The sequence below is a fragment of the Leptopilina heterotoma genome, unplaced genomic scaffold (genome assembly GCF_015476425.1).
Source record: "Leptopilina heterotoma isolate Lh14 unplaced genomic scaffold, ASM1547642v1 Lhet_186, whole genome shotgun sequence".
NCBI classification, from domain to species: Eukaryota; Metazoa; Arthropoda; class Insecta; order Hymenoptera; family Figitidae; genus Leptopilina; species Leptopilina heterotoma.
The window spans coordinates 437738-452163 of NW_025110905.1; the positions used below are offsets into that span (position 1 = coordinate 437738).

The 14426-nt window shown below is 29.0% G+C and overlaps 1 protein-coding gene across 1 annotated transcript; it reads right to left on the reverse strand.

The window, feature by feature from the left end:
• Positions 1–573: 573 nt before the first annotated feature.
• Positions 574–13436, reverse strand: LOC122500445 (bromo and FHA domain-containing protein DDB_G0267958-like). The gene is made up of 8 exons (XM_043609371.1): positions 13228–13436; positions 12326–12480; positions 9697–9771; positions 9531–9614; positions 7890–8144; positions 4828–5029; positions 2201–2318; positions 574–730 (listed from the first exon to the last, which is right to left on the reverse strand). The coding sequence occupies exons 1-8, from the start codon at positions 13289–13291 to the stop codon at positions 580–582; spliced, it is 1104 nt and encodes a 367-aa protein (XP_043465306.1). The 5' UTR covers positions 13292–13436; the 3' UTR covers positions 574–579.
• Positions 13437–14426: the final 990 nt, after the last annotated feature.

The following is a 14426-nucleotide window of genomic DNA, read 5'->3' on the forward strand; positions in this document are numbered from 1 at the left end:
AAACAAAAAAATGGTAACCAAAAATTGAGCTTTGGTAGTCAAAAACAGTTTAGAGTTGAACAAAGTTAACTGAATTTAGTTCCAAAATGATTTCAGATCTACCATCATATCTAGACTTTTCTTTAATATCGGAAAATGTGTGAAAATCGCGGAAAACTCAGGAAAAGTCAAAATTATGTATTGAATTCAAACCTACAACAGTTCCGGGACCAAAACATAATTTGGAAATGAATTTGAATAACATTTGTCAATTCTGAAATAACATCAATGCATAATTTTGACTATTTCTAATTTTTCCGAGATTTTCACACATTCTTCGGACATCAGGGAAAAGTCTAGATATCAGATGCCAAGTTCTGTTGCTCTTAAAACAAGTGTATAAACAAAATAAAATATATATTTGTCCAGTTAAGTTTTATTTGAATGGAAATTTGGAATTTTGTGTGCAATGCAATTTTAGTTATTTTTTCAAGAACTGTATTTAAAAAACATTTTTTTATATTTTCATTTTCGTAAAATTAAAATTTTTCTGCTCCATATTTTTATTAAAAAAAAATAAAATTTTTCTGCTCCATAATTTTATTTATCTGCTTCTTCTTCATTTGTCTCTCCATCTTCCTCTACTTCGTCCTCAACTTGCTCTTCATCTTGCTCTCCATCTTGCTTACCTTCTCCATCTTCCTCACCTTCTCCAACTTCCTCACTTTCTTCATCTTCCTCATTGCTTAATCTAAAATATAAAAACAATAAAGTTAATAGTTATACGCAATTTTATAATTATATTTCAACTCAATTAAATAATCTCAACATTAAGCTTCCAATTAAAGTTTAGAACATAACACTTATTTATCACTTACACTGAGAAAAAATGATACAAACTTAATGATAGAACGTCCAACGTTCTTCCGGCAGAACAAAAAAGACTCAGGAAATCGCTTAATGAAATTAACATTATGATTCAGATAATCAAAAAGTAAAATATATCGTTGGAAAGGTAAAGAAGCAACCTTTTAGTGCACGTAAACATCGAGCATGTAAATTAAAACCCAAGGGTTGAGTTGCTTAAATAAGTTAAATTTTCCAAAAATTATGTGAACTTTTTTTGTAAATTTAACTTATTTAACCTTACGTGCGAAAACAAGTTTTCGAGAAAACAGCAGTTAAAGTTTAACTTAGCTAAACCCCAGTAACTTTTTTAAATATTAATATTTTTTAATCAAGTTAGGCTTATTTTCTTCACCGTAAATCACAATGTCAAAATAATAAACATACAAGTAATGAAAATTTTTTGTTAATAATTGTTTATATAAATTAATAACAAACTCCCCAAACATAGAAAAAATAATCTAAGTTTTCTAACTAGCAACAATAAGTATAAATAAGTGACACATGTTTGTAAGGGTTTTCGAGGCCGCTGATTACGAATGTGATATCAAATTTGAATTTTAACTGTTGACAGTTGTCAAAGAAACTGTCAACTTTTCTAAATAATAAAAAATTATCGTATTCATTATTTTAATTTGTATTATAACACAGAATGAGTTTTATCGTATTTTAAACTTGTTTCTTTTGACTTTAAAATTTTTTTTTAAACTTCTAATCAACTTATGATTTTTTGGTTTTCACCATCTTAAAGAGCATTTCAAACACTATCCGAATCAACAAAAAAGTAAAAAATGATTTTTTGACACGTAAGGTCCCTTTTCATAGACCAGGTCACATATATTAATTTTTTATCTATCTGAATCCATGTTAATTTTATCAAGCAATTTCATTTGTGTACCTACAATACTACTGTTTGATTAGTTTAACAGTTGGCCAAGAAAGCTTAACGATGCAACATTTAAGGGGCCTACCAGAAGCCTTTATACATTACATTATAAAATTAATTAATACGGTCACGTTCTATCATTACAGTAGAGTCTACATTGGATGAACGCGAACGTTGCCGTGCTGACGTCACCCATTTGAATAGCATGGGTGACGTCATACGTTCGCGTACACGTTCACGTTCGCGTACCATGGAATGTAGACTCTACTTAAAGTAGAGTCTACATTCCATGGTACGCTGACGTCACCCATGCTATTCAAATAGGAGACGTCAGCACGTCGCGTCCACGTCCACGTCGATCGTGCTCATTGTAGACTCTACTTAAGGAACTTGAAACTTTAAATATTTGTATTATTTATATTATCTTACCCTTCACGCCTACAGTTTACAGCCCTCTGGACCCAATATTGAAATTTATTATCATAGTTGATCAGATCAACTCCATGTATTTTCAACGTTGGATCATCCTGCAGTTTATCTACAACACCTAATTCAAAAATTTAAATAATACATTTTGTAAATATTTTTAAGTATTTGTAGTATAAAAATGTATGCCACTAAATTTAAAACTATTTATCAAGCATTTTTTACTGATTTTATTATTGTTATAGTGTCCTGACGCGATGAAAAAAGACCTTACGTCCAAAAAATTAATTTTGAGATATTGATACCATTCTATGTAGAATCTTTAAATCGATAAAAAGTCATTATAACTAAAAATTAATTTCTTTGGGCGTATAAGTCCATTTCACCGCGTCGGGACACATATCCTGTTTAGAAAAAAAACCAGAAAATATGACTAAAATAAAGTTACAAACAATACGTTGAAAAATCTGAAAGATTTTGATATACCCGAAGTTGTCGACGTTGAGCTTAAACAATATTTTTTTAGAAAACACTAACTAAAAATGGCGGTGGTGCAAAAAAATTTCGATCAAAAAAATTTTTTTTTACTGATTTTCTTTGTTTGAATTTGGTCGACAATTTTTTTTATCAACTGTTCATATTATATCCCTGGTAAAAATTTCAGACTAATTCCGGATTAAATACGGACAGATTATTACAGATTAGTCCGAAAATTGGCCGAAAAAGGTCCGAAAATGATCTGCGTTAGTCTGATATTAATCCGAACGAAAACCTGAATCCGAAAACACTCCGGAGTAATCCTGAATGTCTACGAATTCAGTCCGTAATTAGTCCGCAATAATCCGAATTTATAACCGGTGAAGAATTCTTCTAAAATAAGTACGGAATTATCAGAAATCAATATGTAAAGAATACGGAATCAGTCCGCAACAATCCGAATTTAATCTAGCTAAAAAACTGAATCCGTAAAATGTCCGAAGCAATCCGAAATATGTATGCGAAGAATCCGGTAATAGTCAGCGGCAATTCGAATAATATCCGATCAAAACAACCTAGTCCGATAAAAAGTCTTATAATAACATGGAATTTGTAAATATACAATCCACAGGCAGTCCAAAACAATTCATATTCAATTCGAGAATTTAATTCAAAGACTTAATCCTGAATGATTTTAGTATAATATTGAATTTGTATATTAAAACAATTTGTATTAAATGCAGATAAATTCACATTTGCAAGTTGCGTATTATCAGACTAACTTCGGACTAGATCGAACTAATTCCGGATTCACTGGTTATAGACAAACCGTATTGAGTTTGGATTCATCCGGACTAATTCCGAGCGACAAGAACCTGAATCGGCTTACTTCTGCATTTACTAGTTGCATATGATTTGACTAACTTCGGACTAATTACGGATTCAATAGTTGTAAAAAACAGTATTGATTTTAAACTTCATTGAGGGTAAAAAAACTCCACAATAAACCGTACTGTTGCGGATAAATTCCGGATTAGTCCGAAATCGAGTATTTACTTATGGTAAATAAAATATTTACTTTTGCAGTCAATTTGATTTTACACTAGTATTATTAGTTATCTTTTTTAATATTATAATTAACACTGATGTGTTAGTTTCTTGTAGAGGTGTGCAAAAAGCTCGAATAGCATGGTCGAGCTCGAGCCGGGCTCGATACTCGAGTCAGGCTCGAGTTTTAGTTACTCAAAAATATTTGAGTGCTCGAAAAATTCAAGTGCTCAAAATTATTTTAGGTTTAATACTGCACGTGTCGGGTGGAATTTGGTTCAAGTTCGGATTGATTCTGCTCAGCTCTGCTAGAAAAACGAAAAGCTTGAAATACTCGATCGAGCTTTTTGCACAACTCTAGTTTCTTGTCATTTCTTTTCGTGGCACTTGATAAATTCTATTATGAATTTTAACTCCCATGCGAGCGTGGTATAGTGGTTAGTGTATTCGATTTCGGTGCGATATAATGTTAGATTGGTGTAGGTTCGAATCCCCAAGCGTTAGAAATTATAAGTTAATGTAAATAAAATTGCGATAGGTAAATCGAAAAATAAGTTGAATGTACCATAAAGTAATAATAATTATTAATATGTGTAACTTGTATAATTATTTTTTTATTAACGTTCACTAAATTGTCCGGACTAATGTTTGACTGTTTCGGACTAATTCCAGATTCACTAGTTAAAATTAACTGATTAATGTCGGACTTCATCGGACCAACTCCGGATTTACTAGTTGTTCACAAACCGTATAGAGTTTAGATTTTTCCGGATTAATTTCGGGTGACAAAAACCTGACCATAAACCGCACTGTTTCGGACAAATTTCGGATTAGTCCGAAATCTGTCCGGTTTTTTAACCAGGGATTGGACAAAAAAAATTTTTTCATGAAAATCGGTTTAACCATTTGAGGAAATCAAAATTTTTGAATTTTTTTGAATTTTTCAAAAAAATCGTTTAACTCAAAAACAAATTTTTTTTCGAGTTGAATCTTGGTGAACATTTGTTTCATAATAGGTCAAAATTATTCCCTAAATATCATCCCAATCCAGGTAGGGGCACTTTTTACATGCTTATACTGCTACGGCCTTTAAAGAAAATACTTACTCATTATATTTTGATAGTCTCTGAAGCGAATAGGAATGTAATCAGCTTTGCTAACACCCGGTGGTTTCTTAGCGCCTACATTCCTTAATTTTTCTGGTGGCCAGTAACCTGCTGCAATTTTGCGTACTCGGGAACTAATCTGAGTAGCGCGCATGGCCTCATTTAAAAGATCAGAGTTTATTTTCATTCCAGCATAGATAGTCTACAAATAAATATTTATTACTTGTCAATTTATCGCAAATTTTTAAGTAATACAACAAAAAAGGTTCATAATTTAATTTTGTAATATTAGAATAAATAAAAAACATAAAAATTTTTATAAGGGAGAGGGCCCTAAGGTGGTCACCCATCTTTTGAACGACTGTAGATTTCAAATGGAATTATATATAAAGGACAATAATACGGCGTTTGAAACTTTATCTTATCACCTAACTTCCTATCATAAAGTTTTTTTCATTTCATTAATAAAAAAAAAGTTATGGCACTTTTTAAAAAAAGTTGAAAATTCGACTTTTAAAAAAGTGGCCCCAAGGTGGTCACCATACAAAAATTCGCTAAAAAAGTTTTTAAAAAATGTAAAAAACGTACTATTAAGTTGTTTATTTAATATTAATTGTTTTTCAGGATCACAGAAACATATTACATAATATTTTTTTTGCATTTTGTCCTTTCGTCAAAAATGATACTTTTTGTGTATGTATTAGACAGGTAAAATTTTGAAAATAATTCTATTTCATTATTATTCATCATAAAACTTAAAAATTGATAAAATTCACATTCACAGTGATAAATGTTGATAAATCTGGCGTATAAACACATTTTCATAAAAAATCAAAAGTGACCACCTTGTGGCCAAAAGAGTGTCCACCTTAGGGCCAAGACACAATTTTTTAAACGTTAATGAAAAAATTTTTTAAAGCACAATATTAATTATATTCATTTGGAATATTATTGTACGATATGTAAAGATAATTTTAACGATTTTTACTAATTTAAAATGGTTAATTTCGATGATTTTAACACCCTGAGAAAAAAATTTCTCGATCATTTAAAAACAGAAATTTTACGACGTTCACGTTACAAAGAGACTCATACGACTATTTACCTGAAAACTTTACTTAAACTTTTGTCTTCTCAAATAATAACAATAACAAAAAACATTTGAAGATACTAACTAATATACAAAAATTTTCTTAGGGTGACCACCTTAGGGCCCTGACCACCTTGGGGCCCTCTCCCCTATAATATTAAAAAGGGTCATATGACACTGCACTTCAAGATATTGTCGTAAAAAATTTAAACAAATTTCTTCTTCAAAAAGTCTTTTGAAAAAAACTCTTTTGATGAAAATACAGGTTTTTTTCATCACTCAGAAATGTAATATATTTTTATTGCAATAAAAATATCCTCAAATAAACATAACTGTTATTTATAAATATGTAGACGTCTACATGAAAAAGGCCCATTTTAGTTTTCGGGATATTTGCAATTTAGTTATTTCATTTTTGCGAATTGTCACTTATGGAAATCGCTATTTTTACGAATTGTCATTTTTGCGAATAGTCATTTTTGCGAATTGTTATTTTTGCGAAAATTGCTATAGTCAATCTATATATGCATACAAGTTTACTATACTAATTTTCGCAAAAATGACTTTTTGCAAAAATGACTAATCGTAAAAATGACATTTCACAAAAATGTCTTTTCGCAAAAATGACATTTCACAAAAATGACAATTCACAAAAATGACAATTCATAAAAATAAATATTCGCAAAAATGACTATTCGCAAAAGTGCAGTTCGGTAAAATGACATTTCGGAAAAATTATTGTTTATACCACCCGTCAATGGGTTTTCTCGCCAGAGAAGAGGGAAACTGTAGAAAACCTCTCTGAGTACAACCGGTTTATCGACAGTCGAGTTCTAATGGTGTGTACCGGACAATAATCGACGGTGCACATCATTATACCTCGACGTCAAACCTCCCGCTCAGATTGTCTCACGTGCCGGTAAAATACCAAGCCAAGTGGGCGCGAACCAAGGATACTTATACCCTTGGTCCTTAAACGACCGCCAATGCGAGGCATCTATCCGACTGAGCCAATCTGTCGGTATTTATCGTTAATTTAAGTGTTTTATTTTATTGGCTCTTTAGAAAAAAGGGCCCATTTTGTTGGTCCTTTGCAAAAGTATTCCATATTTTCAAAATGGAGGGGGAAGGAATTTAAAACCTCTTGATTTTTAATCTTTAAGGTGCCATATTGACTGAAAACAATTCCTATCTGAATAACTGTCCAGAAAAATCAGAGATATCACTATCAATTGGTACCACAATCTTTAATTTAGTTTTTCTCGAAATGAACTCTTAGCATTCTAGAATTGGGAATTCTGTAACTCATGAAATTTTCCACCAGAAAGGTTCTAAGACCACTCAAAGTTTTCCAAATTTTGCAAGGAATTCGCCCATATAGATAAGGCCAATAGTACCAAAATAGACCCTTTTCATGTGGACGTCCATATATGATAAATGTAAAAATTGTGCTTAAAAATTTATAAATCTATCTAAGACCTAGATGTTTATCAAATTTAATTAAAAAATTTTAGTTTTTGATAATTGTTAAATAATGTGTCTCATAGGGGTAAACGATAACACAGTGCTCGGACACTGATTTAGAAACCTATAAAAATAATATTTTTCGTACTTGAAAAATTCTAGACTAATTTTATCAATAAAACAGATTATCAAACAAACAGATTTCCAGTGGACACTGGGACATATGATGTCTTAGGATATCTATATATGGGATATATATATGAGCGTCCTTAGGATATCTATGCCCGCTCAAAGGACGTCCAAAACATATCTTGCATGCTAACTAGAACATAAGATGTCTTTTGGATGTTTTTCGAACTGATATAGACGACCTTAGGATATCCTAAAGACATCCTATGTCTCAGTGCCCGCAGTGGTATTTCTGTCTCATGTGGTTTGTGTTACGTTAATAGATGTACGGACTTAATAATTATAAAGTAATACAAATAATTAAATAAATAATACATACAGTGTTAGGCTCATGGTTTGAAATTTTTTCAGTCTGTTGGTTTTTAAGATGTTCCTTAATCTCATTAATTCCAGCTAATACACTAGAATTGTCCTTTTCTTTAAGTTCTTTTATTACATTTTTTAAGGAACGTACTTCAAGAAACAGGTTCTCTTTTTCAAGTGTAATATTTTCGACTGTCATTTGAAGTTCCTTGTTTTGCGCCTTCAATTTCAAACATTTGTCACATGTTGTCGCATCCTTCTTCTTCTTAGTCTAATAAAATATTTTTAAATATTATTCATTTAATAAATTAGGTTCTACAATACATAGAGTGCAAAATTTCTCAAGTCTAGCAACCTCAAATAAACACAATAACAGGTTGTCGTAACAGTGAATTTTTGACAGTTAGTTGATACAGCAGGATTATGCTCAAATTAAAAATGTTTCAAACATTGTTTGCGCATTGGAAAAATCAGAAAACAATCCTTCAAAAAACATGAATTAGGACAAAATTTGCTTCTCCTTATTATATAATAACTATACAATTTTTAAATCTGCTGCTCAAAATTACCCTTAAATTTAACTTGAATTTTAAAGGCAGAGAAGGTCCAAGTTACTAATTTTTACCATTTAAGGGAAGCTCTAAATTTAACACATCAATATTTAAACTATGTTTTTTTCGTGTTTCAAAATTTTTGAATAAGGAAATTTTTGCGACAACAGGATAACTGATCCAGTCATTGTCACTGCGTCTTAGTGGTTGACATCTTTATAATAACAAGAAATGCCAAAAAACTATCATATTTATTAAATTTTGCTACATTTACTACAAAACTCGAGTATTTAAATAAATATTTCTTGTTATTTAAAAAAAAACAACAATGGTACCAATGACTGTATTTAGTGTGTACTTTAAGGGTTAAAAATACTGAAATTTCTGACTAAAAAGATAAAATTACAGGCCATTTACTAACCAAAAAACTAACCTTTATTTTAAAATAACTTATTTGCTAAAACAATAAATATAAAATTGTCCTATAATTGTGAATTTACATAAAACTTTATACACTATCCGTCAAAAAGCATCAAAAAATAGATTGACTAATAATTCTGACCGTTAGTTTTTGAATTTTTTGGAGTCACTCATTAAAAATGAGTGTCATTAGAAATCATGAGTGTCATTAAAATGAGCCATGTTTAGTCAAAATTGAAAATAAGAGATCCAATAAGATCGTAAAAATTTAAAGAAATAGTTGAATTTTACTAAAACTTTGTGTCTGAGGATTTTTAAGACTGATAATTTCGAATTTAATATTAATAAATGATCATGAATAGAATTTTTCCGTTTACAGTTTTCTCACTGTAGAATTTACGAACATTAGGGACTGTTATATGTATACAAAATTACGGTCTTTACGGATATTGTACAAAATTACTGACTTCTACTGACCTCTCAAGAATTGAGGGCTCGGATCGAAGAACCGACGCTTGTAAACGCACATAACATTGCGAAGCGTCGGTTCTTCGATCCGAGCCCTCAATTTACTGCCTAATATGTAAAATACTGACTTAGTTCGCGCCATGTTTAATAATGCAGCTTATTGGGAAACCCCCATTTAATGATCGAAAACGAACAGAAAGAAATTATCTTTCACTTACTTGATTTTCTACACTGTGAAGAATTAAATTGTTTTCTATCTCTGGAACATTCGGTACAAATATTGTCTCCAAATCTTTTCTTTTCTATTATATAACAAAAACAAATTTTCAGTATTTTTAAAAATGATAAAAGAAAGGAAATAATACTACGTGTTATAAAACTTACATTATTTATATGAGCAGAAAAGTAATTCTCATCAGTCGATTTAATTTCTTTTGTTTTTTGAATCGTCTCTAGATCCTGTAAAAAAATTTTAATTAATACTCGGAAAAAAATTTACCAAAAGGTAAAGAACTATTTTTAAAGTTCTGTATGTGACATAAAAGTTCAATATTTGTTACAAATTTCTAAAATAATTAGGAACATTCATTAGTAAATGTTTAAAAGAAAATCGGGAACTGTATAAAAAAAGTAATAATTGATTCAGTAGTCCTTCTTTTCATTATACTTTTTCATAATGAGTTTTTAAGTGTTTGATGCAATGTTCATGGCAAGTAGCTGCAACTACTTTTATGATAAGATATTTACCCAAATAGCACGCTGTATCACCAGAGTGTTATGGCGATACATCTATCGGGGATATTCCTGTAATACTGAGGAGGTGTCAAAATGCTAGCTTCTTGAATATCCCTGTGACATTCCTGCGATATTGAGGGGATATTTATGTGACATCGAGGAGATATTGAGGGGATATTGCAGTGACATTGAAGAGATATTTTAAATAATAACGATAATAATAATTTAAATAATAGCGAAAATATCTTCTCAATATCGCAGCAATATCCCGACTCAATATCGCAGCAGTATCTCCTCGATGTCACAACAATATCCTCTCAATATCGCAGGAATATTCAAGAAGTGGGCATTTTGACATTTCTCCGTTATCACAGAAATATCATTGACAAATATCGCCATGATACTCAGGTGATACAGCGTTCTACTTGGGTATTAACACGTTTCTTCAACTCAGAGCAACTTTACTTTGAATTAATAAAATTTAAAATTCAATAAGTAAAAAAAAGAAAAAAAAGAATAATGATTTTTACTACCAAAAGACCTTATAACAATAGGGAAGCTAACTAACTTTTTTGATAACGTATTAAATAAATGATTTTTACAAAGGCACAACATTTGAGTGTATCCTCCCCAAGGTAATATTACAAAAATTGTATACAGAATTTTGTGACCTTTCTTCGTAACATCAATGTAACAATAACAGTTATATTAAAGGGTTGCCAAAAATATTTAATTTTATTTTCCCCTGATTTCCAGACAAAATTTTCACTTTTTCCCTGACCCTAAAGAATATTCTGATTCACTCTAAAAATTATTAGACACTCAAAAAAATGTTCCATTACATTTATTTACAAATTTCTTTAACTGTAAAATTACTTAAAAATATTAATAACTTCTTTTTTAAATAAATATTTCATCATTATTATTTTTCCGTAGGAATTAAAATTCTTTAAAACATTCAAATTCAAACGTTTTTGAAATTCAACAAATTATAAGAATATTATTACAAAACATGAGGAAGGCGATCACTCCGAGTCTTCTATTCAGAGTGATCGCCTTCTTCATGTTTTAGAATAATTTAAGTTACCATAAAATTTTTCAAAAAAAAGTTATTTACAAAAATCCTAATAAAATTTAAATTAAAAAATTCTAAAAGAATTCAATTATTGAAATTAAAAAATAAATAATTTATTGAATAATTGAATGTTTGTTAAAATTGAATTCTGATAAAGAATATTATCAACAAAATTTTTTAATAATTGAATTTTTTTGACGAATTATAATAAAAATTTTAGGAATAATTACATTTTTCGAGGAATTTGATTAAATTGTATCAAAAATAATTAAATTCCTGCGATGAGTTTTATAGTTTATGAAAATAATTCAAATTTTCCCAAGAATTTTATTAAAATTTTTAAAAATAATTGGATTTTGAAAAAGAATTTTTTTATTTATAAAGATATGATTGATAATAATTGTGATTTTGACGAGTATTTTTAAAAAAAATTTTGAATATAATTGAAATTCTGCGAAAATTTTTATAACTTTTGAAAATAATTGAATTTCTGGAATCATTTTTAGCCTTTCAAAAATTAAATTTTTTTTAGTATTTTTAACTAAAATTCTTCTATCAATCTAGAATTTATGAAAATTGTAAAAATTATTTATTAAATAATTTATAAAGTCATAATTTTATAATAGTTCTTAAAAATTAACTTATTTGAAAATAAATTACTGTAAGTTATAGAAAAAATTGATGGTTTTCCCTAAATCCCCTGACCTGTGGTAACCCTGTATTACCATGCATTATCACTGTAATATTACAATTCTTCGATCCGATCCCTCAATATTTTGTTCATTTGTAAATAAGATTTTAAAAAATTTAATTTACTTTATTTTATGAAAATTTACTATATGTATAAAAAATTTTTAATTATTCTTAATTATTGTAAAGATACTTTTATAAAAGTATTGTCGTGAATCCGATTATCACCTGATTGTGTTTTATACTTGATTATAATGAAAGAGCTGACCGAAAAACTTAAATTTTTGTAGGCCTTCTAAAATAATAAATAATAATTAAATTAAATGTTAATATTCTTTTATAATTCGAGACATATATATATATATATATATATATATATATATATATATATATATATATATATATATATATATATATATATATATATATATATATATATATATATATATATAATATATATATATATATATATATATATATATATATATAATATATATTCATTTTTAAACTCACTGTGTTTTTTTCTGCCTTCCTTTTCTTCCCTTGCTTCGCCGGATTTTTTTTATTTCTTTTACTCTCATCTTTCGGCTTTCTTTTTTTTAGAGGTCCAATCAATTCCGGGCTGAAAAATTTATTCGGCACTCTCTGCCGCTTTGATTTTTTTTGTCCTTTAATAAGTTTAGAAAAATATTTTATTTCAATATTTATATACGGAAAAATTCTCATGAAAAATTTTCAAAATGAATTAAAAATTGTGTGAAATTCTCAATTTACATTTAACAAAAATTTAATACACATTATATTTTTTGAAATATTAAAAGTCTTATTTGAAAAATTATTGTTTTAAACTATATAGACCTGGAACCTATACATTACTCTTGAAAACAATCTATTCAATAATTCAATGTTTCTCAAAATTCAATTCTGATAGAGAATTTTTTCAACAAATTTTTAAATAATTGAATTCTTTTGATGAATGTGAAAATTTTTTTATTTTATGAAAATAATTAAATGTTTGCGTATAATTTTATTGAAAATTTTTTAAATAATTAAATTCTTTTGTAAAATTTTATTACAATAGTAAATATTGTAAGTCATTGACTTCAGGAAAAATGTTTGAAATTTTGCCAAGAATTTTATTAAAATTGTTGAAAATAATTGAATTTCGGAAAAGAATTTTATTATTTCTAAAAATAATTGCAATTTTAACGAAAATTTAAAAAAACTTTTGAACATAATTTTTCTGCAAAGAATTTTCTTACTTTTAAAAATAATATAGTCTAGGCTTACAGATCTACGACAGAACTTTCTTGAAGGGACGTTGTTTATAGTTTAAGCAAAAATATACAATACTATTCATATTAATTATTATTTAACAAATAACTCACTTTTTTAACTGTTTAATAATTACTTACCGGCTTCCGAGACGTTTTGTGAACTTCGGGGGGTTTCCATTTTCAACACCTTCTCACAGCACATTAAACGAACGATAGCGCAGCAGGAGTAAAAGAAATCTTTCTCTTTCACTGCCTCGTGGCAGTGGAAAGGCTTTTAAAGGTGCTTGCACACTTCCAAATTTTTGGGCGAGCAGCGAATTTTCACGGCTTTGAAATTCGCTGCTCGCCCAAAAATTTGGCGAAGCGTGCAAACGCCTTAAGGGGATGTCAAAGTCGATTGGATTTTTGCATTGAGCTTCAATGGGAAAATCGCATCGACTTTGACATCCCCTTAAGGCTAGTTCCAATATTACAATAAAATTTAACAGATTTGTTCTAAACTATTATAATATAAATAACTTTTTACATACAAAAAATAATTAAATATTAAATTACAATTTAATTTTTTCGAACAAATTTCTTTTTAATTTTTACTAAATTTGTTAATATTTTGAAAAGAATATGTTCAATCAAAAGACAATTCACATTTGACCAGTTAAAATTATATACTTTTTAGTGAGAAAAGTTTTGTAATGGAAAATACACACATTATGTTAAGCATTATAAATATACTTACATATAAAATTATCTATTTGATGCCCAAAACTACAAATTTCAAATGCGGAATCCTGTCATCACAGTGAATCACTGAAAGCGACCAAAAAAGTCAAGAGGCTAAGTACCGGACGATAAATTGAAGGCATGTACAGACCTCTCTCAAACCTCTGGCTACGTTAGATGGGTTAAGGCCTAAACACAACTGCTTCGTGGACGTGTTCGCGAACAGAAAGCCTAAGGGTACAGTCACATGGCACCGTTTTGCGTTGCGTTTTGTAACTAGGCCATGAGTGCAAATAAAGCCAACATATATCTCCATCTCTCTCACTTTCATGTCCTAGTTACAAAACGCAAAGCAAAACGCTGCCATGGAACTGAACGCGTTTTGCATTGAGTAGTGAGTGAAACAAGGATAGAAGTATGTCTCTTTCTTTCTCTCTCATTATTGAACGCAAAACGCAGCGTTGGAACGCAATCATGTAAACACCGCCTGAGTTAGAAAAGGACAGAGATATATATTTAGTTGTGTCCTCTTTCATCTCTTGTGTCTCGTTTGTAAAAATACAAACGAAAAAATATTTTTTTAAAATAACAATAATTTTGAAATATAATAAAAAATA